The sequence below is a fragment of the Schistocerca gregaria genome, chromosome 2 (genome assembly GCF_023897955.1).
Source record: "Schistocerca gregaria isolate iqSchGreg1 chromosome 2, iqSchGreg1.2, whole genome shotgun sequence".
NCBI classification, from domain to species: Eukaryota; Metazoa; Arthropoda; class Insecta; order Orthoptera; family Acrididae; genus Schistocerca; species Schistocerca gregaria.
In genome coordinates this window covers 673,105,511-673,133,107 of record NC_064921.1, presented here as the reverse complement: position 1 = coordinate 673,133,107, position 27,597 = coordinate 673,105,511, and the positions used below count along the sequence as shown (strand labels likewise).

Genomic DNA, 27,597 nt, shown 5'->3' with positions numbered 1-27,597 from the left:
AAGGGGTGAGGGGGAACTCCACTTTGGTGATCTGTGCCAGATCATCATTGGCAATGTTGGGAGTGGTGACAAGAACATGCTTCAATGGAGACTAGTGGTCGACAAACAAAGAAGACTGGATGGGCAACCTCTGCTGGCTGCTGTGATGTGGGAACAAGGTACTCCACCTCCTTGATATCTCCTCATGGCTAATAGTTCCCCTGAGTGGTGGGACACACTAGGTGAGGATGCAAATTATTCAGCAAGCAGTGCATAGACGGCTGCAGAGCTGCTTGGTGCTTGGAGCGAAAGTCACTGTGTTGCGACTGCCTGTGCAAATGTCTTCTGCCTTTTGAAATGGGGGCACCCATTGCTCAGCTTGATGTGGTCAGAGCCAGTTAGTTTGGCGTGACAGGTGCCGCTGACCTACTGCAACTATATACAGCTGTTGCCTCCTATGTACCATCACAATGCATTGCTTCCATCCAGGTGACTGCCTCAATGTGTGTGCCTAGAAGGCATGGCATATAGACAAGGGGCATGAAACACTGTGTGCAATAGGTCAAACAGACCATAAGGCTGGCGACAATGCAGCACCTCAGCCAGGCTATGCTTGTTAATGGAAGTTGTTCACAAAGAAACCAAAAAGCTGGACAGACATCGTTTCTAGGTTCTGTGAAGACTGTTTTCTTGAGTCACACTTTGAATGTCCTGACCAGTCGCTCAAACTCTGCACTTTGATGTTGACTGGAATGGCGTGTTGGTCTGGTGCTGAATACTGTTTTGGTGGCAGAACACAAACTGGCAAGCACTGTCAGAGACAAGGATGCATGAAGCAATCTCAATAGTGAAAATGGCAGCTAATTCCTGTATAGTAGCATGCAATGTCTTGGAAGACAACCTAGCAACTTACGGTAAGTTAAACAAGGCATCTACCAGTAACAGATACATAGCCCCCAAAGAAATGACTTGTCAACTCCATGTGCACCTAGCCTCATGGGTGCTCCAGTACTGGCCGCGAAGAGAATTTTTGCAGTGGGGCAAAATTACATCTACACGCTAACCCCTGCAGGTCAGCTATCCATGTTGCATACAACTGTCAAAGACACTTGTGATTTTGAATGAACTGTAATTGGGCCGCTACCAAATGCTACCCCATAACAGTTCACATTACCCTTTTTCAGGGTCCACTTGTGGCTGAAATTTCTGAACTTTCTGATACAAACTGCTCCTGTTGGATAGTGATAGAGCACTAGGATCTACAGGCTGAGTGATGTGCCTTATCTGCCAGCACAGCTTAAAATGGCATACATAATTTTTCACTTTTGTGTGGTCTCATTAAGACCTGCAAATGGGACATTCGGGGCAGAGCACCCGGAGCTTATGTTGCCAACTGCACGGACAGTAGATGAATGTGTTCCCGAATTTGCTCCTGTTGCTGTGTCAAGTGCTGTTGTTGGAACTGCTGCTGTTGCAACTGTTGTTGCCGTTTCAGCTGTTCCTCCTGTAACTCGACTTGTTGTTGCCAACACTCCAAAAATGCTGGTTCCATGATGGTCACATTATTCAACACTAAGATGAAAAATAATGTGCATGCTAGAGCAAGTACTCATCACTATCATGTAGCAAAATGAAGGTGTCCATGAAATGCTCAAAAACTCTGTGCTTAATCAGCAAGCAGAGGGACCAAAAGCACAGTCAGGGACAAACATTGACATGCAGGTGCGTACAGTGTAAAGAATGGACAACACACAGGCAAGAGAACAAACACACACACACACACACACACACACACACACACACACACAGATAAACAAGGAATTCAGGCTAGAGCATTCGACCACCCTTGGAGTCCGCAAGGCAGTATCAGGAAAGCTATGCCTCCGAAGGCTCTGCCCAATATACACAACATGTACGGGTCACTTTGATTCTCGTCCATGAAACACTTCTCATCTGATGTACAAGATTCTGATGGGAATGCCACAAAACTAACTAACTAACTAACTAACTAACTAACTCTCTCTCTCTCTCTCTCTCTCTCTCTCTCTCTCTCTCTCTCTCTCTCTGCAAGGCCCCAGGGCAGTTTCCTGCCTGATCTGGGATGAAGGGCTGTATCAGTTGGAGGTTGGTGCAGGTGGTATAAATAAGGAAGACATGTGAGGAAGAGAGGGCCCAAACCAAGGTATATGCAAGAGTTGTGAAGGAAGGGGATAGGAATAAAGCGACAGAGAAAGCTCATCCTGTTACATGTGGTGGACTCTTGTGCATAGTGGCACAGGAGGGCTTGAAGCTTCAAGAAGAGTGAGGTGGAGGGTACAGGATAGAATATGGATGGAGGAAGCCTGCTGACAGAGCAATGTGAACAAAGATTCACAGATTCATAGACCTATAAATCTGACTAAAATAAGAGAAACAGAACAAATTAGTAAGAAGATGTGAGCAGAAAAAAGAGATGGGAATAGCGACTTAGGTGGGTGTAGTAGAGGCACTAGGTAATAATGAGCCCAGGGAGATTGCTGGGCAAAAGAAAATGTTGACTGGATAGTTTCCATCTAAGCAGTTTAGGAAAGCTGGCATTTGATGGCATGGGTCTGGAAAGGAGAGAGGTTTAAGGGTAAAAATAGTGAAGCAATCATTTAAGTTCACTATCCTTTGTTCAATAGCATCGTCTGCCACAGCTTGCTGGTGACTTCATACTTTTGGGTAGCTGATTACTGGTCATGCTCACATAAAAAGCTGTGGTGCAGAACTGCCACTTCTGTACCCCTAGCCATCATGAGAGCCTGAGGTCACACTGATGTGAAAGACCTAAGTGCAAGATGTATTTCATGGACCCATGCTTCACAAACTACTTCAGCCCTGTTTTGGATATATACCACTTAATTAGAGACAGGGCCTCACATGAAAGCACGCATATCATACACCAACTCCACTGCACTACCTTTAGTGTGGGCATGACCACTAATTACAATCATTCCATATGTCGGAATGTTCACCATCAAACTATGACCAAGAATGACCAGTTAATCCAGCTTCTATAAGTGGGATCAACCCTCCAACAACCCCTCCCCCTTAGCTGTTGGTTCCAATCTTGCTCGAGAATTACGAGGGTCACTCTAAAAGAAATGCACACTAGTTTTGTAAAAATACAGTTCTCATTCTGCATGTGTGAAAGTTTTACAGTGTGTACATATATTCTTTCCGCTGATTTTCAAACTCAGTTCAACCTGTTCTCGTGAGTGGCACCGTCACAGCATGTCTTCAAGATGGCTGCTACTCTTGGCGTTCGTCAGAAGCAACGTGCTGTCAAAGAATTCCTGTGCTGTGAAAACAAGACTGTAGGAAACATCCACAAGTGGTTGAAAAAGGTGTATGGAGATGCTGCTCTCGATTGCAGTACATTTAGTCAGTGGGCAAGCAGGTTACATGATGAAAGCGGGCACGGCAATATTGAGGACTGTCCTTGCAGCCGCAAGCCTCGTACTGCACACACTCCCGACAATGTGCAGAGAGTTAACGAATCGGTGACTGCTGACAGACGCACCACAGTGAACGAATTGTCATGCTACGTTGGGATAAGGGAAGGGAGTGTTTGCAGAATACTGAAAGTGTTGGCGTTAAAAAAGGTTTGTGCCATGTGGGTTCCCAGGATGTTGACAGTGGCTCACAAAGAAACAAGAGAAACAGTATGCAGCGAACTTTTGGAACAGTACGAGAATGGTGGAGATGAATATCTTGGAAGAATTGTGACAGGTGATGAAACATGGATCCATCATTTTTCGCCAGAGACGAAGAGGCAATCAATGGAGTGGCATCATGCAAATTCACCAAAGAGAGAGAGAGGAAAAAAAAAAAAAAAAGAAAAGAAAAGAAAAGAAAAAAGAAAAAAAATATTCGAAACCACACCTTCTGCTGGAAAAGTTATGGCTATCGTGTATTTCGATTCCAAAGGACTCTTGCTTGTGGACATCATGACAAGTGGAACCACCATAAATTCTGATGCATATGTGACGACACTGAAGAAGCTGCAAGCTCGACTGAGTTGTGTTCGACCACATCAGCAAAAGCAGGATGTTTTGCTGTTGCACGATAATGCACGGCCACATGTCAGTCAAAAAACCATGGAAGCGATCACAAAACTCAGATGGACAACACTGAAACACCCACCTTACAGTCCTGACCTGGCTCCATGTGACTATCATCTCTTTGGGAAACTGAAAGACCCTCTTTGTGGAACAAGGTTTGAAGATGATGACTCCCTTGTGCACGCTGCCAAACAGTGTCCAACAGGTTGGCCCAGAATTTTACCGTGCGGGTATACAGGCGCTGGTTCCAAGATGACGTAAGGCAGTTGAGAGGGATGGAAATTATGTGGAGAAATGAAAATATTGTTCCTAAAGAATGTATCTACACACTGTAAAACTTTCAAATATGTAGAATAAAAGACAGAATTTTTTTTAAAAAAAATTTTTGCATTTCTTTTGGAGTGACCCTCGTAGCATAGTCTGTAAGATTTTTCTCCTCTTCTTTGACCATATTGCAAACAGCCAGGTCTAAACTTCATGAAATGAAATGTCATGTGACGAGGGCCTCCCGTCGGGTAGACCATTCGCCTGGTGCAAGTCTTTCGATTTGACGCCACTTCGGCGACTTGCGCGCCGATGGGGATGAAATGATGATGATTAGGACAACACAACACCCAGTCCCTGAGTGGAGAAAATCTCCGACCCAGCCAGGAATCGAACCCGGGCTCTTTGGATTGACAGTCTGTCACGCTGACCACTCAGCTATGGACCTAAACTCCATAAGAAATCTTAACAATGTCTCTCCATCACAAGTTTCTCTCAAACTCAGTAGTGCACTTCATAGGTCTGAAAGAGAAACACAAAGGAACATAGGTCTGAAGGTGAAACACAAAGGAACTGCACAGCTTCACACTTGTTAATATTCACATTTTTTTACTTTAGCCAACATAATTTGATGTCTGTATTTAATTTTTTAAATTATGTCCAGCAGTACAAACTAACAAGCAAACCAATCTGTGCATTTATTCCTACCATTATACCTGCATCCACATCTACAACCATATTCTGCAAACCCCTTAGAACTGTGTTGAAGAGCATACTTCCCTTGTATCAGTCATAAGGGCTTCTTCCCATTCATCCACATATGGAGTGTGGAGGGGGAGGGTGGGGGGACGAATGTTTAATTGCCTCAGCATGTGCAGTAATTAATCTAAACTTGTCCTATGGAAGTGATAAGAAGGGAGTTGTATCCTAGATTCATCATTAAAGGTGGTTCTGAAAACTTCATCGGTAGGTTTTCTTGGATCTCCAGACGTATGCCAGTTCAGTCTCTTCAGCATCTCAGTGACATTCTCCCACAGGTGAAACAAACCTGTGACCATTTGTGCTGTCCATCTATGTATATGCCTGATATCCCCTGTCACTTCTACTTGGTACAGATCCCATACACTTGAGCAATATTCTAGAATGGGTCACATGAATTATTTGTAAGCAATCTCATTTGTAGACCAACTACATTTTCCTAGTGTGCTACCAATAAACTGAGGTCTTTCAACAGCTTTACTTGTAAGTTTGCCCATGTAGTTGTTACACCCCCTACAATGAGTTACACGCAAGTATTTGTACGAACTGACTGATTCCAGTTGTGACCCACTGATACAGTAGTCATAGGACAATGTATTTTTTTCTTTTATTTTTAAGTGCACAACTATACATTTGTGAAAATTTAAAGCAAATTTCCAATCTTTGCACCACTTTGAAAACTTATCAAAATCTAACTCAACATTTGTGCTGCTTTTTTCAGACAGTACTTCAATACAGATAAGTGTATCATCTGTGAAAAGTCAGAAGTTGTTAACATTCATATTGTCTGCTAGGTCATTAATACTAAAAATAAACAGCAAGTGTCCCAACACACTTCCCTTGAGCACATCTTAAATTGCTCTACATATGTCAACTCTCTCACCAAGACAACATCCTGAGTCATTTCTACCAAGTTATTATCAATCCGGGCACAAATCTCACTCAATACCCCACACAATCTTACTTTTGATAATAAGTGCAGATGTAGCACTGAGTCAAATGTTTCTCGGAGGAGACAGACTGTATCTAGCTGATGCCTTGACACATGGATTTTAGGATGTCATATGAGAAAAGTGAAAGTTTGGTTGCACATGATCAACATTTTATGGTGGTTGGCACAGAGGTCATTTTGTTTGAGATACCTCATTACATTTGTGTTGTAACTTGGACACACAACAAAATCAGGAATGTTAGTACAACTTTCATCAGACTGTGACATGTACACCACTCGCCATAACATACACTGAACACAATAAGCTTATCTTATTGTGTTCAGTGTATGTTATGGTGAGCGCAAGCGTAGCACGGCAGGGTTTAAATAGGCACTCGCACATGGCAGGCTCTATCGAAAGTTTACAGTATTGTTCTTTTGCGCTGCACTCTCGCAAGTGAAATTACACTTATAATACACACAGCTGTAAGTTTGCAGGTGTTACTTCATCCCTCTTACATACATCGTGCATGTGCGAGAGAACGGCCTGCAGCTCTCTGACAAATCTGCAATGCAGTACACTGAGCAGCAGCTCAAGGAGCAGCTGCAGCAGAACTCCGCCACACAGTAACATGGGATGCTGACCAACAGTGATGTGCTGCCCTTCAGCACCAGCCTGAGGGCTCAAGGCAACGCACTACTCTACCACACCAGACTCCTTTTATGAGGAAGACCTATGGCACTGACACGGTATCCTCTTGCACAATACCCACTATTGTCATAACCTACCCCATGACCTGTCACAGTCAGCAAGACAACCGCTACTGCTCTTACTACCTGACCTAACTATCGCAGAGGTTTTTTTCCCTTGGTGCTTACCTTGGCACATTTTTCCCTCTGCCCTTCAAACCACTACCCTTCATTTGATTTTTGACCCAATCTATCTCCAGATGCGCACTTATTAATGGTTAACCATAACCAGATGAATGCAAACATCGCCGTACTTACATTCTGCGACTCTTCACTTTTGTGAAAACTAATCCTTATACAGAGATGGCAATAGACCTAATGAGTTGGCCATCATGCGGTGTGGGTGCCTAAATTCATGATATGTCCATGGTCTTCCTGCTTGAGGTTCTGACAGAGATGACATGCTGATACTGGGGGGTATGGACGGAACTACTTGGGCGCGGGCTGTGTCACAGTCTGCTTTCCTGCGTCAACCCATAAGGTCGGATAGGTGATGTCAGTGCGAGATCCACATCCACATCAAGTCCAGGGCCTGGTGTTGTTGTTGTTGTTGTTGTTGGTGGTGGTGGTGGTGGTGGTGGTGCCCCTGCTGTTGGTGGCTGAGGTGGAGTAGTTGGCTCCGGTGTGAATGGCAGTTGGATCTGTAGTGGTAGAGGTATTGGAGAAGCTGCATCACGTTCATCCATCAGTGACGGGGGAGCCCTCCTATGTTGTGTCAGGGATCTAGCCACATCAGGTGATCCACTGAGGAATGCAGACTGGTGTGACGAAGTCGGTGTCTGGCTGAGGTTGTCCAGCCATCCATGCGTAGCTGCAACTGATCGTGACAACATGAACAGATGCCCTCCTCCATACGAACGTCACAAAGGCTACAGCCAAGGCATCTGGAGATGACAGCGGGAATCTATTTTGGGCGATGACCAGAAATGCATGCTCAGATGGCTACCCTGGGCAGGAAATGGGATGATGCCAGCCCGGGTTGGCATCTTTGGCCGGATCACAGGAGATGCCCATGGAGCAGTTCAGCGGGGCTGTTGTCACTGAAATGCGTGAACTGACAGGAAGACAGAAATTGATCCAAGGCAACATCGGACAATGACCAAGTCATGTACTTTTTCATTTGTGTTTTGAATGTTCTAACCAACCTTTTGGTTTCGCTGTTGGATTGTGGACATGTGCATGGGGTGAAAATGTTGTGAATCCTGCGAGCATGGTGGAAGGAGGCAAGCTCCTGACAAAAACTGAGGGCCGTTACCAGAGACCAAGGCTGAAGTTAATAGGTAATGAAAACAGTATGGGAACTGAGGGAAAGCATCAAACACTAGTAGCCAGTATGCATTAAAGAAAGGGCCGGCCAAATCTATGTGGAGATGGCCCCAGGCCTGCGCAGGTTGTGGCCACAAAGACAACGATGCTGTGGGGCTGCTTGCTGCGATGTGCATTTAGAACATGCAGTAACCAAATATTGCCTCCGACCGGATGGCCTGTGCGGGGTGTGGCAGTGTCGTGCTGGAGGGCGCCACTGGTAGCGATGTGGGCTTCCTCACCTCGCCTCACACCAGGTGTTTGCGTAGTTTGCAGTGCATTCACAACCAAATATCACCTCCAAACCAGGACAAAAAAACATGACAGAGGGCTAACACTTTGGTGCGTGCCCGCCCCCCCCCCCCCCCCAACTCTGAAAACTGCAATAATAAAAATGTCAGGGGGGGGGGGGGGGGGGGTTCACACTGAAGGGCCCACTCACAAACCTCATAATTGGAGGCAACTGTGAGATTGCATAATGAGCATGTGGTCGGTGTACAACTCCTTATGCACATCAGTGATAAACTGATAACAATGGCTTAAATGTGAAGCTCAGCTGCCCACCATGCCTTATAGGAATGTTCTGGTTTCTTGTGACACTGACAGAACTCAACTCAAGCGGCAATGAAGTGTGTCCATTAGAGTACTGTTCTGAAAGAAGATTGCACATGTTACCAAAAGAAAGTGAAGATGGGTCCTGCAGGGCAGCCAGTTGGCTAAGGAGATGATACGTGCAAGGCGGTAACCAAGACAAAAAGAGAGCATGGTATAAGTTAGTAACATCAGTCAATCTGAATGGATTAAAATGCTGCACTTTTAGTAGGTTTCCCATTCTTCAACAAACTCCTCATGAGCCGGAAACAGCAGAGGATAAGCAACAGGCAAAACAGGAGCTGCAAGGGGTGACAGAGTGACATGGCAAGCAACATACAATGAGAGGAACCCGAACTGGCCAAACCAGGGACAAACATTAGTAATACCTGAGATTGATTGTGTTGCACTGTGGTGAACACCACCTGCTGTTGACTAAAATGCTGCAACACCACAGTAAGAACCCCTTGCTCATCAACCAGCTGGTGTAAAAAGTCGTCAGTAGCACATTCAGACATCGTAGACGCAACGGAGGCTCAATCAGAGACTGAATACCGAACAGAGAACCATCCCACATTTGTCATAACTTGGGTTGTAACTTGCACACACAACATAACCAAGAAAGTTAGTACAACTTTTATTAGACTGTGGCATGCACACCAATCACCATAACATACACTGAACACAATAAGGCACATATATGCAAGTAATAACAACATGGATGAAAGCAAGGGGAAACTACAGCCATAATTTTTCCTGAGGGCATGCAGCTTTACTGTATGGTTAAATGATGATGGCATCCTCTTGGGTAAAACATTCCGGAGGTAGAGTCTCCCATTCCGATCTCCGGGTGTGGACTACTCAGGAGGACGTTGTTATTAGGAGAAACAAAACTGGCATTCTATGGATCAGTGTGTGGAATGTCAGCTCTCTTCATTGGGCAAGTAGGTTAGAAAATTTAAAAAGGGAAATGGATAGATTAAAGTTAGATACAGTGGGAATTAGTGATGTCTGGTGGCAGGAGGAACAGGACTTCTGGTCAGATAAATACAGTGTTATAAATACAAAATCAAATAGGGGTAATGCAGGAGTAGGTTTAATAATAAATAAAAAAAATAGGAGCATGTGTAAGCTACAATGAACAGCATTATTATAGCCAAGATAGACACGAAGGCCACACCTACCATATTAGTACAAGTTTATACGCCAACTAGCTCCGCAGATGACGAAGATATTGAACAAATGTAAGATGAGATAAAAGAAATTATTCACATAGTGAAGGGAGACGAAAATTTAATAGTGATGGGGGACTGGAATTCGGTAGAATGAAAAGGAAGAGAAGGGAAAGTAGTAGGTAAGTATGGAATGGTGTTAAGGAAGGAAAGAGGAAGCCACCTGGTAGAATTCTGAAAAGAGCATAACAATCATAGGTAACACTTGGTTTAAGAATCATGAAAGAAGGTTATATACATGGGAGAGGACAAACGTTAGTAATACCTGAGATTGATTGTGTTGCACTGTGGTGAACACCTCCTGCTGTTGACTGAAATGCTGCAACACCACAGTAAGAACCCCTTGCTCATCAACCAGCTGGTGTAAAAAGTCATCAGTAGCTCATTCAGACATCGTAGACGCAATGGAGGCTCAATCAGAGACTCAATACCGAAATAGATTATACAATGATAAGACAGGGATTTAGGAACCAGGTTTTAAATTGCAAGACATTTCCAGTGGTAGATGTGAACTCTGACCACAATATATTGGTTATAAACTGTTGATTAAAACTGAAGAAACTGCAAAAAGGTAGGAATTTAAGGAGATGGGACCTGGATAAACTGAAAGAACCAGAGATTGTAGATAGTTTCAGAGAGGGCATTAGGGAATGACTGACAAGAACGGTGGAAAGAAACACAGTAGAAGAAGAATGGGTAGCGTTGAGAGGTGAAATAGTGAAGGCAGCAGAGGATTAAGTAAGTAAAAAGATGAAGGCTAGTAGAAATCCTTGGTTAACACAAGAGATTTTGAATTTAATCTATGAAAGGAGAAAATATAAAAATACAGTAAATGAAGCAGGGAGGAAAGAGAACAAGTGTATGAATATCAAGAGTTCAGATGGAAAACCAGTCCTAAGCAAAAAAGGGAAAGCAGAAAGGTGGAAGGAGACCATACAAGGGCAATGTAGTTGAGGCAATATTATGGAAATAGAAGAGGACGTACGTGAAAATGCAATGGGAGATATGATACTGCGTGAAGAATTTGACAGAGCACTGAAAGGCCTAAGTCAAAACAAGGCCCTGGGAGTAGACAATATTCCATTATAACTACTGATAGCCTTGGGAGAGCCAGCCCTGACAAAACTCTACCACCTGGCGAGCAAGATGTATGAGACAGGTGAAATACCCTCAGATTTCAAGGAGAATACAGTAATTCCAATCCCAAAGAAAGCTTATGCTGACAGGTGTGAAAATTACTGAACTATCAGCTTAATGAGTCACAGCTGCAAAATATAGACATGAATTTTTTACGGAAGAATGGAAAAAAATGGTAGAAGACAACCTTGGGGAAGATCAGTTCAGATTCCATAGAAATGTTGGAACACGAGGGGCAATATTAACCCTATGACTTATCTTAGATGATAGGTTAAGGACAGGCAAACCTCCCTTTCTAGCATTTATAGACTCAGAGAAAGCTTTTGACAATGCTGACTGGAAGACTCTATTTCGAATTCTGAAGGTGTCAGGTGTAAAATACAGGGAGCGAAACACTATTTACAATTTGTATAGAAACCAGACAGCAGTGATATGAGTCTAGGTGCATGAAAGGGAAGAAGTGGTTGGGAAGGGAATGAGAGGGGGTTGTAGCCTATCCCCGATGTTATTCAGTCTGTATATTGAGCAAAGCAGCAAAGGAAAAATTTGGAGTATGAAATAAAATCCATGGAGAAGAAACAAAAACTTTGATGTTTGCTGATGACATTGTAATTCTATCAGACAGCAAAGGACTTGGAAGAGCAGTTGAACGGAATGGATGGTGTCTTGAAAGGAGGATATAAGATGAGCATAAACAAAAGCAAAACCAGGAAAATGCAATGCAGTCTAATTAAATCAGGTGATCCTGAGGGAATTAGGTTAGGAAATGAGACACTTAAAGTAGTAGGTGAGTTCTGCTATTTGGGCACCAAAATAAATGATGATGGTTGGAACAGAGAGGATGTAAAATGTAGACTGGCAATGGCAAGAAAAGCGTTTCTGAAAGAGAGAAATTTGATTAACATCGAGTATAGATTTAGGTGTCAGGAAGTCTTTTCTAAAAGTATTTGTATGTAGTGTAGCCATGTATGGATGTGAAACATGGGACAATAAATAGTTTAGACAAGCTTTCGAAATGTGCTGCCACAGAAGAATGCTGAAGATTAGATGAGCAGATCATGTAACTAACGAGGAGGTACAGAATAGAATTGGAGAGAAGAGGAATATGTGGCTCAACTTGACTAGAAGAAAGGATTGGTTGGTAGGATATGTTCTGAAGCATCAAGGGATCACCAATTTAGTACTGGAGGGCAGTGTGGAGGGAAAAATTGTAGAGAGAGACCAACAGATGAATACACTAAGCAGATTTAGAAGGATGTAGGACACAGTTGTTACTTGAGAGATGAAGAATCTTGCACAGGATAGAGTAGCATGGAGAGCTGCGTCAAACCAGTCTCTGGACTAAAGACGACGACGACGATGACAACAACATGATAACTGAGCACGAGCATAGTGCTGGAGGGTTTGAAGAGGCACTGGCCTGTGGTGGGCTTCATCGGAAGTTCACAGTATTGTTCTTTCGCGGCACACTCTTGCAGATGACAACAAACTGCTAATGCATGAGGCTTTTAAGTGCGTGTGTATTATTTCAGTTTGAGCTCAGAATATGTTCTAAGATTCTACAACAAACAAAGTTTTGTGAATAGCTTCTGCTACCCTTCTTGTAGATAGGTGTGACCTTTTCTTTCTTCCACCTATTGGGCATGGTCTTTCATTGGAAGGATCCACAGTAAGTACATTCTGGTTAAGAAAGGGGGTTAACTCAGCCGCAAATCTGGTATAGAATCTGGTAAGGATTCCATGAGGTCCTGGAGCTTAGTTCGGTTTTAGCAATTTCAGCTGGTTCTCAACACCACCAACACTAATATCTAAATTGGTCATCTCTGCATTGATGCAAGTATTGAATTGAGGCAATACCCCTGGATTTTAATTTGTAAAGGAACACCTGAAAACTGGGTTCATTGTTTCTGCTTCTGCTGTGCTACTTTCAGTTTTAGTCCCTGTCTTGTCCATGGGTGTCTAGACACTAGCTTCAGTACCACCAACACCCTTTAGGTATGAACAAAATTTCTTTGCGATTTATGTGAGATCTTTCTACAGTATTCTGCTACGATACTCGTTGAGGGCTTCAGGCACTACCCTTGTGACCCTCTCTCCATTCTCCATCCTACATGCCCCTCTTCAGAGCTAAATGCTGATTTCCTTATTAATAAGAACACCTACTCTTTTTTACTTAGTTTGCTGAAAATATAAATACTTCTATTTGTTTTAGTTGCCCTTTGTATTTGGTAATCATTGTTGCTACAACTGCCTCATGACCACTGATACTAGTTTCTATGTGAAAATCCTCACAGAGGTCAGGCCTGTTTGTCGCCATTAGATACAGTATACTTCTGTTACTATAGGTTATCCGTCTTGAACTGACTGCAGTTTAACTAAAAAGAATTACACCAGATGTGTTTTGTTTTTATTTATAAAGCATCTTCCATGGCTATTCTGAAAATTGGGTCCATATGTTTGTACATTTTTGATTCTTTTAGGTTAAAAACAGCATTTTCTTTATAAAGCTGGTCTGCAAGTTACTTGCAGTGTTTCTTTACATATTCTCCTCCTTCCCTCCTTGCTAGCTACGGATGGTGTCAAAAGGCTTCATTTCACAATTGCACTTGGCAGCTTTTGCCATTCTGCAATATTTCCTGCACTGGATTACTTACACTTCACTTTCTTAAACCGTTTCTGATTCTGCACTGCCACAGTGTTTATGTCTGTTTTTTCTCCCCTCCCGCCTTGCAAGAGGGGGTTGGCGGGGGGGGGGGGGGGGGGGGAGGGGGGGGGGGGTGGATGTTGGCCTGGACGGTGATTATAGCACAGAATCTGGGAGAAGATGGTAGTGGTAAATGGAGTCTGTGGTTATATGTGTACATTTAATGTTATATTAAGTGGTCAGTCAGTTTAAAGAGTGTGTGGTTTGCCAAGTTGGTCTGATCATTTATGAGTTGCTTCTTTTTTGTTATGGATTTTTTGATGCGGCACTTTTCTCGTAAGGTGAGGTGGTGTTTTTTGTTATTGTTTATCCTTAATTTCCATGTCTGTGTCTCTGGCTGCAATTTTATGTTGGTGTTGGTGTAAGTGTTCTGCAAAAGTTGTATGATTTATCCTATACTTCCATGCTCTTATATGTCCTTTGTATCTAGTGTTATGTCCTCCTGGTTTGACTCATGTATCTTCCATTACATGTATTGCATTTCAGTTGGTATATTCCTGATTTCTGACGCTGATCAGTTTTTACTATTGTTTTTAGGAAGTATTCCTGAATTGAGTAGTTGGTTAGGTGTGCTATTTTTATGCCTTGTTTTTTAAAATATTGGCTATTCTGTGTGTGTATTTATGGTTGTATGGGAAAATCTACCAATTGCAAATGTGAAATGAAGCCTTTTGACACCAACCAGTGCTGGCAAGGAGAGAAGGAGCAGAATATGTAAAGAAATATTGGAAGTAACATACAGCCCAACTTTATAACAAGAACACTGTTTTTAACCTAAAACAACCAAAAATGTACAAACATATGCATCAAATTTGCAGAATAACAATGGAAGATGTTTTATAAATAAAAGTGAAACGTGTCAGGTGTAATTCTTTTTAATGAAATTGCAGTCAGCTCAAGACAGATAACCAATAGAAACAAATATTAACAGCTGATGCGGAAGATGGCCATGTAAACAAACAATATACTTCCATCACGAGTGGGCTTCTGAGCAATTTGTTCAATGTAGTTATCAGAGAATGTATTTATTAAAGTTATGCAGGAAGTTTCTCATGCACACCACTTACAATACTGTAATTTTGATGACTGATTGTTGGATGGTTAAAGTCGCCTCCAAGGATGAAAGTATGATTGAGTAACTTACATGAGAGTGAACTTGGGTTTTCCCTAAAATTTTCATTTACATCTGGAAGTGAGCCTGGTGGTCAATAAAAGGATCTGATAATAAGTTTATGGCTTTCTCAACACTGAGACTTGAAAGGTAATCTCACATGCATTTAAAATTTCTATTTCGATGGAGCCGAGTTTCTTGTTGACTGTGACAAATACACCACCTCCATTTAACATTTGCCTATCATTTCGATATATGCTTCAATTTTCCTGATAAATCTCACTGTTGACAAATTTGAGTTTTAACCAACTTTCTGCATCTAATGTTATGTGAGCTCCACTTATTTTTAGGAATTCTTCAAACTCTGGTACTCTGTTGCAATGCTTCATCAGTTTATCACTAGGATTTTAATACTCCCATCTGTAGGGAACATGTCTTTGAATCTTATATTGATACTTTCATATGACCTACAACTATCATTATCTGGACTGGGTGGCGAGTCACCTAATATAAAAAATATTTGTGTGAGCGCCCCATACGAAGTCAGCTACCTGTGTAGCAGCTTCCCCTTTTAAGGGGACTCTTCAATTCTCTATATAAAGAAATGAAGATAGCATCTGTTCTTTTGGACATGTCTTCATATCATTAAGGCTAACCGGCTATGACTTTCTTCATTACGGATGCACACTAATTGCCTGAACTCTTACAGGACTCATTGGATTTTCTGCTGTGAGTAATGGGTGTAATGTCAGGGGCACTACGAATGTACTGTGTGGACTATAAGTTGAGAATGTGGATCTCATGGGGAGCATGCCAGCAATGAGTCCATGCAGTCGCACTATCCTCTGTGCTCTCAGTAACTCAGATGGATAGTGTGTCTGCCATGTAAGCAGGAGATCCTAGGTTCAGTCGTATTACACAATTCCAGGAAGTTGCATATACCTTGCCACAGAACCTTTTGTCTCTCGTTCAGTGCATCCACTCGACCCCAAAACAAGAGGCCATGATCCCTTCTGTGTGCTGCAAACTGTTAGCTCCACTGAAACTCCGTGTACTAGTAGGAGCTCAGAGCCCAGACAACAGCATTCCTTTCCATCCCTTCTTCCATTTCCCAAAGGGGAATGTTTGAATTGCCGACAATTGATACACCCCTATCCTTTTACATTTGCTTCCTCTTGACAAAGGAAATTGTAGGTTTCATAACAGTTGACATGAGCCTCACAGGTTCAGGTTCAGTTTCTGTTTGAGTCGGCACCTTGGACATGTTAGGCGAACGGATATAGCACCCTGAATTGTCCCTGGTCCCAATGTTCCCACTAAAAGATGGCTAGTCCTACCCCTGACATGCCACTCACAGTCAAGTGCAAAAGTAATTATATGTCCTGTACTTTCTGTAGAGATGGGATCCACAAGAGCAGATAGTACTTAAAGTACCTTTGGCATCTCTGGCACATGTCTATCAAGTCCTCCCAATGGTCCCATTCACAACAGCTTCCAATTGTTGGACCTTAGTCAGGGCTATTTCCGGCTGCTTATGAATTTCAACTAACTCATACTGTTTTCAAGAACAGCATTCACAATGAGGGCGCATTGTGGATGGTGCAATGTTTTAACGAACAGTACAAACAGATGTTCATACTCCTGTGGTGGGCCTGAAATGCTGGTTTTCCACGACACAAGACTGTGTGCAGTCAGTTTCAAATACAAAATTGAAGTAGTATAGCAGTTTCTGTTTGAGTCGGCAAGCCCACAAAATTTACGGGCCGCTGGACTTCCGAAAATTGCCAAGCCCATAGAATTTACGAACTACAGTGTTTTCGTTGAGTATCATCTCTTTGACGCTATTTTATTCAAGTATAGATCTGTTTCAGCAGTTGGCTCAAGCAGGAACTGATGCTGTAGGCCCTGTGAGCAAGGCAAGGACATCGATGCCCCAAGATTTAGCAGTAATTAAACTACAGAAGGTTCAAATGGCTCTGAGCACTATGGGACTTAACATCTATGGTCATCAGTCCCCTAGAACTTAGAACTACTGAAACCTAACTAACCTAAGGACATCACACAACACCCAGTCATAAACTACAGAAGGGAGAAATGACATACAGACATAGAGGTAATGTGTTGGAAATGAAATGGAAGGACAGGAGAGATGTGTATTCATTATCAACTAGACATATGGCATCATTTGGTACACACACAAAAAGGAAGGGTACATTAGTACTGAAACCACTCCAAGTTCTAGATTACAATTGCAACAAGGCTGGGGTCAACCTTGCTGACCAATGCTTACGGTACATTGTATTTTGACACAGGACAGTAAAACGGTGGAGGAAGCTGTGTTTTCACCTGCTGCTTATGGGAGTGTCAAATTCATTCCTGTTTTACAATTCGGTGCACCAAACGAAAATGACAATCACTGACTTTTTTATAACACTTGCAGCTGAGTTCACTCAGGAGGAAGCACAACAAGTTGGTGGTCCAAGTGCACAAAGTGGAACTGTGGGCAGATTATCACAAAGGCATTTTCTGCAGCACGTACCACCAACATCCAAAAAGTATGCTGCACGTGTGTGCCATGTATGCAGCTCCAGGAACAAGAAAGGAACTGGAAAAGCTTCCCGCAAAGAAACACGGTACCAATGTGAGCATTGTGTTGCGTTGTGTATGGAACCATTTTTCACAATATACCGTACAAAGAAACACTATGATTCGGTATGAGAATTGAGTTGAGGAATATAAAAGAGTGGATATAAATAAAATATTTTCACTTTATAACATTTTTGCTGTGTTTTATTTTAATATATGACTTTTTTTTTAATTTGCAAAAACATGGCAGTCATTTATGTGATTACCTTCAAACCCTATTAAATACAACATAAACATCTCACCATAATTTAAAAGCAGAACGAAGTAGAATGATGGGCTATTTGTCAACATATATTAACATATATTTGTCAACATATATTAACAAATGCCACCACAGCAGGTCTCTAAACATTGACAAAATTGTCTGGTTTCTGGAGCGGGTACACACAATAGGGCTGGAACTGTTAACTGTCAAACCCGGTAATGCTTCGCAATTGCTAAATATCTGTGGGAATTGTCCTAATTTCATTATTTCCCTCTCTCTCTGTTCATCTCCTACTCCTCTCCACCCCCTCTCTGTCCATCTCCTCCTCCCCCCTCTGTCTCTCTCTGACCATCTCCTCCTCCCTGATTCTGAGCTTTGTTTATTCTTACTGCAAACCAAACCTCATTTGGAAACTGAAGTCGCTTAAAATAAATGGGGAAATTGGTTGAGATCATTGGTATGCAGAGGGTAAGAAAGACCTCTCCAGCTGCTGCATCTGTGAGGACAGTAGCTTCAATGACATTACTTTGCACAGTTTTAATCTGGGAAAAGATAAGACAACAAAGTTCCAGATGATTCAGGTTCTTTAGTAGCTTTCTAATCATAGCCCGTTAAGCTATAAATACAGCTTCCCTGTTTTCTGTTAAAAGCAACTGTGAGGAAGAAAACACAACAGCACTTTGTTGTGTATTCGATTTTAGTTTAAAATTATGTATGAAGAAAACTAATGTGTATGGGAGAAACAATTTGTCTACTCATTTAAATGCCCTGCTATCATAGTTAAAACTGATTGCGAGACAGAAAATGAAACTCCACGTTTTAATAGCATAGAATTTTCTTTATTAGAGTTAGTTTTAACAAAAAAAACTGTACACTGTCTCTTTGAAAAAATATATAGCCTTTATCCGTACAGATTTTACTGGAGTATCATGTAAACATTTGAAGTAAATCAGCGAAGAACTTTGAGAATTTTGAATAACATCATTTCCCCTTTTTATATAAAAACAGACAGCCTATGTCCGTCCAAATGTTCATTAGTGAATCGTGTAAAAATCTGAAGTAAACTAGACTATTACTTTTTGTGATTTTTGGCAACAACATTAAACAATATCTTGTCTTTATGGAGTATATAGATGTTCCTTCTCCATGAGCAACTGCCACTCACAGTTGTTACTGCACAGTGTTCATTCAGTGTACCAAAGATATTTTGTGCAGAAACTCACAACAGCAACAATAAGTAATTTTATACTACTGACCTTTCAACCTTCTACGCTCTCTGATACCTACTGTTTCATTACTCTCTCCTTACATCCTTACAAACGAACAAGTATTTCTCTCTTGTGAGGTCAAGATGATTTACGGCCACCTTTCTAATCTTATCAAACAAATCTCCCTATCCTGCCTAAGGAAAAAGTACCCACGATCCAAAAGCTAGCAATAATATTTCTATTTTTAAATGTTTCTGCTGGCAGCACAAGCTGAACAATTCTTTGATGTAAAGTTTGTAACTGTTTTTACAATCATCAAAGATGATTGTGTGGAAAAGTAATAGATGGCACATTCCAGATATTTATCAAATAACTATTAAAATACAAGGTCACTGAAATATTTTCTGTACTTGAAATTTTTAAATTTTGGATAGCTCCCAGATAGCGTTCTTGTATTGAAACTTCTCAAAACTAACAATACATGGTGTTTCAAAAAGGACTTTACAACTTTAAAAATTCATATAAATTTATTGGAAGAAGATCTAGTGCTGTAGAGCTGGGTTTGGTGTTATTTTGTAGGAAAACACATCAAGGTGTGTGTGTGGGGGGGGGGGGGGGGGGGGGTTTAAGTGAAGCTGTTGTATATGGCTTCCGTTGATTTTCCTGCACACATCCCATCGGAAGTAAATTTCTTCCCAAACTCGTAGTAGCATTGCAGGTGTAACTTCCTCAGCAGCGGCATAAATTCTTGCTCTAATTTCAGGTACGAAGCCAGCAAGAAGGTACAAACACGATATCCTTGATGAATCCCCATAAGGGGGAAAAAAGTAGTGTCAGGTCTTGGGAACATGGGGGCCATGCAATTGGTGCATCACGGCCAATCCATTGACCTGGAAAGTTCAAAAATGGTTCAAATGGCTCTGAGCACTATGGGACTCAACTGCTGTGGTCATCAGTCCCCTAGAACTTAGAACTACTTAAACCTAACTAACCTAAGGAAACCACACACAGCCATGCCCGAGGCAGGATTCGAACCTGTGACCGTAGCAGTCGCACAGTTCCGGACTGCGTGCCTAGAACCACGAGACCACCGCGGCCGGCACCTGGAAAGTGGTCACTGAGAAAATCCCAGATATCAGCCAGGTAGTGGGGTGGTGTACCATCTTACACAAAGTAAACATTTCATTCTTGGTCATCCTCATCATCAATCTGTGGTATCAAAAATTGATGTAACATATCCAGGTACAGTATCCTGTTGATGGTGCTCTCATGGGGTGGAGGGATGGTGGGGGCATACACTTTGTTCTTGCTCAATGCATGAAAAATGTTCAGTTTAGAGCTATCACAAACATGTTGCAATGTTTGATGTGGATTTTCACTGCCCCAAATCCTACAGTTATGTCTGTTAACCTTGCCACTTAAGTGAAAAGTCGACTCATCAGAAAAGATGATTTTGTCCAATAAATGTTCATTGTTGTGTAATCGATTTAACATATCTGCACAAAAGTTCTTGCAATCAATTTTATCAGCAACTGTTATTGCTTGTACGATCGTTAATCTGTACACCCTGTTTCCACAAAACATTTTTACCACTCATAAATTGTAGACCTACTAGGAGGATCTTTAGCGAACTTGGTATGGAAATTATGCTGAATTATTGTTGCTGACTTCAATTCATCAAACCAAAACACAAAGCTAGCACTCTAGATTCCAGTGAAAGCCACCATCTTTAATGCAACTGCCACTAGTGGGCCTTATGCTGCAATTCAGCACTAGTAAACTACGCGAGACAAAACTTCATGTATTTCTGTACAAATTGACAGTACAATCAATTCTGTAGGTACTATGAATTAATTTATATGAATTTTCAAAGTTGTAATGTCATTTTTGAAACATCCAGGTAATAATTAAGGGAAACTTGTGGACGTTTCTTCCAACATCCATTATCTCTTAACCACCAAAAAACTACAGGATTAAACCAGAAACAGTAAAATGTCGTTTGTCACCACCATCCAATACATCTCCCTCAAATTAGGTTTCCAGATATGTAATCCTTCTATTCACTAACATCTCAGACTTACTTTCTCTTTATAATGGATACACATTTATTACTCACACTTGGGGACGGGGTCTGAGGGGGGGGGGGGGGGGGGCGAGAAGGGGAGGGGAGGGGAGGGGAGGAGAGGAGAGAGAGAGAGAGAGAGAGAGAGAGAGAGAGAGAGAGAGAGAGAGAGAGAGAGAGAGAGAGACCAGACACATGACAAAGCACATACATCTTTTTTTGGCTCCTTCCTCACTGTAACAAATAAGTAAAGCACTTCAAATAGGTTTGAATAAGCTGGAGTGACATGTCTCTAGTTTCTTGCAGTTTACTGCTATACACTATCGAGTCATTTTACTACTTTTCAGTTCTTTTTATTTCTTTATACTAGTTACAGATACTCCACTAAATGTTTATACTCAGAAAAGTTACCAATAAAATAAGGATACCTTGCGTATTATAAATCTGAACACAGGACACAATGAAAGATGGATTATCAATTTTTGTAAAACACAACATAGTACTGAAGATATAAGCCAGCAAGTGCTTTTTACTCTCTAAGAATAAGCAACCACCAATCATTTAACTATTGATATTCATGTAATATCTAATTCTGGTGAAAAAAATGTATTGGAATATGTGCCATCTTTGAGATAATGAGTACTACTTGGTGCCAATACATACATAGGTGCGAACACGTAGAGCACGCTGCCTCGAATCTGGGTCCTTTTTTAAGTATTTATTAACTATGCCATTAAACTCCATCAAGCGAAAATCTTTGCGCAGATCATCCTGCAAAACAAATATAGAAAGTACAGAGTAAATTCAAACAACATAAGGCAGTTAGTACGTAGAGGGACACTAACACAGACAATCGTCACATTTTATGGTACTAAGATACAAAACAAAACTTTCTTTTTTATACCTGTCAATGACTTGACAGAAACCATTAAACTGTCTTAGTAAACTTAAGACAAAGGTCTGCTATGCTTCAGCCCACAGAACGTGACTGACAATGTCATTCACATGTTCGACATAACTTAACCGTAGTTAAATGTACCATCATGAACAACTGCAGCCTCGTTGGAAAGACAGTACTCTAGTTGCCACAGCAAATAGAATTGTTCAGAGTTCACCTGAATGGGATGTCCATCAGACCTCAAGGTGACAGCACAGCAAAGCACAGCACAGCACAGAATGAGCAACAAATGTGGTATCAGCACATTGGATCACAGCTAGATGTTTGATGTTTGATACGCAGGACCTTTAGATTAGATTAGATTAGATTAATACTTGTTCCATAGATCATGATGTGGAACGTGTGAGGTTAATGAAAGATGTCTGTACAAGAAATTACATTACACAAAATATTGCATGACACTAATGATTAAGTTTTTTACTTAGTTTGTATCTAAAAATTCAGCTAATGAGTAGAAGGAGTTGTCATCTAGAAATTCTTTTAATTTGATTTTAAATGTTGGTTGACTATCCGCCAGGCTTTTGATGCTGTTTGGTAGGTGCCCAAAGACTTTTGTGGCAGCATAATTTACCCCTTTCTGTGCCAAAGTCAGCTTTAACCCTGCATAGTGAAGATCATCCTTTCTCCTGGTGTTATAGGTATGCACACTGCTATTACTTTTGAACTGGGTTGGATTATTATCAACAAATTTCATAAGGGAATATATATACTGTGAGGTTACTGTGAGGATCCCTAGATCCTTAAATAGATGTCTGCAGGATGACCGTGGGTGGGCTCCAGCAATTATTCTGATTACACGTTTTTGTGCAATGAATACTTTTCTACTCAACGATGAATTACCCCAGAATATGATGCCATACGAAAGCAGTGAATGAAAGTAGGCATAGTAAGCTAATTTACTGAGATTCTTATCACCAAAATTTGCAATAACCCTAATAGCATACGTAGCTGAACTCAGACGTTTCAGCAGACCATCAATGTGTTGCTTCCAGTTTAACCTCTCATCAATGGACACACCTAAAAATTTTGAAAATTCTACCTTAGCTACAGACTTCTGTTCAAAGTCTATATTTATTACTGGAGTTGTGCCATTTACTGTACGGAACTGTATATACTGTGTTTTATCAAAATTTAAAGAGAGTCCGTTTGCTGAGAACCACTTAATAATTTTGTGAAAAACGTCATTTACAATTACATCACTTAGTTCTTGGTTTTTAGATGTTACTACTATACTTGTATCATCAGCAAAAATTGCTAACTTTGCATCTTCATCAACATGGAATGGTAAGTCATTAATGTATATTAAGAACAGTAAAGGACCTAAGACCGAACCCTGTGGGACCCCATACTTGACAGCCCCCCCCCCCCCCCCCCCCCCCCCAGTTTGAGGAATCAGCTGTTGTTTTAACATTACATGAACCACTTATTTCAAATTTCTGCATTCTTCCAGTTAAGTATGAACTAAACCATTTGTGCACTGCCCCCCTCAAACCATAATGATTTAGCTTATCTAAAAGAATTCCATGATTTACACAATCAAAGGCCTTTGAGAGGTCACAAAAAATATCAATGGGTGATGTCCGGTTATTCAGAGTATTTAATATGTGATCAGTGAAAATGTATATAGCATTTTCTGTTGAAAAGCCTTTCTGAAAACCAAACTGACATTTTGTTAGTACTTTATTTTTACAAATATGGGAGGCTACTCTTGAATACATTACTTTCTCAAAAATTTTTGATAGAGCTGTCAGAAGAGAGATTGGGCAATAGTTGTTGACATCCGACGTATCCCCTTTTTATGCAATGGTTTTACAATGGCATATTTCAGGCTATCGGGGAAAACACCCTGCTCCAAAGAGCTATTACATATGTGGCTGAGAATCCTACTTATCTGTGGGGAACAAGCTTTAAGTATCTTGCTGGAAATGCCATCTTCAAAGTTAGCAGGCATTGAGTTCTACACATGTCACAATGTCAAGTCTGTAGTATGAGCACCTTGATTCAGGTATAAACACTGTTGCCACAGACTGGGTTCCCATTTGTTTGTTGCAGATAGTATAAGTGGACAGCTGCATTGCTGTGCAGTATATCACACACCTTTTGACCGCCAGACAAGGAGAACCCACATTCTGGGACTACTTTCTTGAACTGGGGTATAGGAGACACCATCCCACATGTATATCTCTGCCCTCTGTATGTCACAGGGCAAGGAGATTGCTATGGTGTAGCAATTCTGCCTCTGGAAGCTCAAAGCATTGAAAAAGGCTACCTAGATTTACAGCCACGTTACACATTCGTACACGTAAATAACAGGGTACAAGTATAGTAAAAACCACAGGAGGTGATGCGACCTGTTTTTCAGTAGAGCACAATTCAGGCAGGTTGCGTAGGTCTTATAGTGTGTATTCTTTTGTTTGCTTAAACCAATCAGCAGGATACCTGTAGCTTCAGCTCTACAAATCACCTGTTCATTTCCAAATTGTGCAAGAATGGTTTTAGGAACAAATTATGGGCATTTTGGTGCTTGTCCAACTTTCAGGTCATGTAAGTTTCTCCACCCCTCAGGTCACCTCACTAAGCATAATTGGGATAACAGAGTCATGTGGGTACTTTAGCCCTGTTTCATCAACATCTACATACAGTTTCCATACGCAACCATATGGTGCACAGTGGAGAGTACCTTATACTGACACTAGTCATTTTCTTTCCTGTTCCACTCACAAATGAAGTGAGGGAAAAATGACTGCCTTTATGACTCCGTACAAGCCCTATTTCTCATAAGTTGCCTTCACTGTCTCTATGCGAAATGTATGTTGGCAGCAGAAGAACTGTTCTGCAGTCAGCAGTGAATGCCGGTTCTCTAAATTTTCTCAGTAGTGTACTGAAAAAAGAATCTCATCTTCCCACCAGGAATTCTCATTTCAGTTCACAAAGCATCTCCATAATGCTCGCGTGTTGATCAAACTTACCAGTAACAAATCTAGCAACTTGCCTCTCAACTGCCTCCCTATAAATCAGTCTGGTAATACCCCAAACACTTGAGCAGGACACAAGAATGGTTTGTACTAATGTTCTATACACAGTCCTCTTTATAGATGAGTTTTTCCTAAAATTCTTACAACAAACAGAAATTGACCATTTGTAATTCTTGCTACTATCTTTACATGCTCATTCCATTTCATATTAATTTTCAGTGTTAGGTTTAGATATTTAGTTGATACGACTTTGTCAAGCAGCACATTATTAATACCATATTCAAACATCACAGGATTATTTCTCCTACTCACCTGCATTAACTTCCATTTTTCTTCATTTGGAGCAAGCCGCCATGCACACCATAGAAATTCGGTCTAAGTCATCCCGTACCCTTCTACAGTACCTCAATGCTTTCGTATACACTACAGAGCCATCAGCAAACTATAGATTGCTGCTCATACTATTTGTCAGATCGTTTACGTTTATAGAGAAAACGATCACACCTGTCACATTTCCCTGACACCCTTGACTCCGGCGAACACTATAATTGAGGACAGTGTACTAGGTTCTATTAATTAAAAAGTTTTTGAGCCAATCATATATCTGCGAACCCATTCCATATGCTTGGGCATTGGTTCATAATCTGCAGTGGGGCGTCATGTCAAACTTTTTCCAGAAATCTAGGAATAGCGAATCTACCTGATACTCTTCACCCATAGTTCTCAGGATATCATGTTTGTGCACAAACAATGCTTTCTCAATCTGTGCTGGTTTGTGGAAAGAAGCTTTTCTGTCTAAAAGAAGTTTATTACATCATTGCCATGATGGTACTAGCCTCTGTTTGTGACTCATCAGCTGAGTAACAAGAACGAGAAAATAATCAATTACTGACAAAATTATTTAATTGGATAAATAAATAATCTACTCACCAAGTGGCAGCAGCCTGAAGAAGGAGCCACCACTTTCTCCACAAGCTTGCCAATTACAACAGTCTTTTATCTGCTTGGTAAGTAGATTTTTCATATATCCAATTAAATAAGTTCCATATTTAGCTATTTACATATGCTTCTATAATTTAATTCTTAAATTAATAGTTGTAGAATTGATGGGGGTGGAGGCGGGGTATGCAAGTCGACGTGGATGTAGGAGGTGCTGGCCACAGTTTCTGAACAGTGGAAGACAGTGTTGGCCGCTGTCAGCCAACTTCGGGCTGCTGCCTCACTGTGTGGCAGCGGTGGAGAATCTGGCACATCACATGGGACACCTCAGGTGACCCTTGATTCGCCCACATACTCTGCTACCAAGGTATCTTAGAGTTTACCCAATGCGGGGTAAGTTCTCACCTCAGAGTGGGTAACAGGCTGTAATACATTCACATCACCTGAGGCAGTGTGAATGTGGGGACTGGTCATTTGGCCTCACCCATTCGACCTGTGACTCAACAAGTGACCAGTACTTCAGCAGTATCCAAGCTGGTGTACAGAGGGAGGTATTTGCTAGTTACTGGAAACTCCAATGTTAGGCACATTATGGACCCTCTTAGGGAAACAGCATCCATGTCTGGAAAGATGTCCACTGTGTGCTAGGTATGTATGCTGGAGCCATATGCAAGATATGGGGGAGCCACTGCCTGCTATCACCGAGAGTGCACAGAGTAATCATCTTCAAGCTGTGGCTCATATTGGCACCAATAGTACTTGTTGCTTGGGTTCTTAGGAGATCCTTGGGTCATACTGGTGGCTGGCGGAAGTGGTAAAGGTCCTGGCCTTACTCGCAGGGTGCAAGCAGAGCTTACAATTTGCAGTGTCATAACCAGAATTTGATCAGAGTCCTTGGATTTGGAATTGAGTGAAGGGTTATTGTATCTCTACATGAACCACAGAAATTACAATAACGTATGTGTAAGATTGTATTGCAAGTATAAATAATTTTAATCTACTATACGTGTTTTAAGAAGAGTCAGTACTTCTTTTATATTCCAAATATTGGAATTGTTGGTTTGCAGAGTCTGCATTCACCAGTACTATGTATTTACACAGCATAAAGGCTGAAATCGCAGTAATACTGTTTGTTAGTGAAGCAATTATCTTTGACAATGACATGCAATTACATTAATTAAAACTCATGCAGAGTTGCAAGGACGGAGGAGCAAGATTCACTGAACCCGTCATCCTTTACGCTTACCTGTAAGTTACATTTACAAGAGCCTTTATGCACAAAACTGGAATCAAGGAAAGACAACAGAAATTAGTTAAACATGCCTCACATATTGATTTCTCAATCCCAAACAATGTCCTTACCAGTTGTTACAGTTAGCATAGGCTTACGTAAAAAAAAAAAAAAAAAAAAAAAAAAAAGAGGTCCCAAACAAAGTCACGGCTTCTGTATTCTTAATTCAAGTATATTCCCAGATACATAAGACAAAGTTTACTGGGATATGGGGATATTACATAATGCAGGTCCAAAAATCTGCAGCCTAGTTTATCAGAGATGATGAGACCCTGTGTGGTCTCCATATTCCAGTTACCTTTAATTCACAGGTATCTGTGAATATGGTTGAACTGAAGATAAAGACATTGTGACTCTATTCAGAACCAATCATTTTTTTCGTATTTTATGTAAGTTTATGCTACATGATAGACCGTGTCCAGAGATGTTACAACAATGATTTGAGAAAGTTAGCTCGGTGATCTC

General features: G+C 41.2%; 1 protein-coding gene across 2 annotated transcripts in view; it reads right to left on the bottom strand.

Moving 5' to 3' along the window:
- LOC126334727 (serine/threonine-protein kinase ATR-like) overlaps positions 1-27,597 on the bottom strand; it is a 402,997-nt gene that overhangs the window by 24,236 nt on the left and 351,164 nt on the right. For both annotated transcript variants that reach the window (XM_049997265.1, XM_049997266.1), the window contains exon 38: positions 21,633-21,740. In XM_049997265.1, the coding sequence (XP_049853222.1) occupies positions 21,633-21,740 (108 nt within the window). The remainder of the gene's footprint in view (positions 1-21,632; positions 21,741-27,597) is intronic.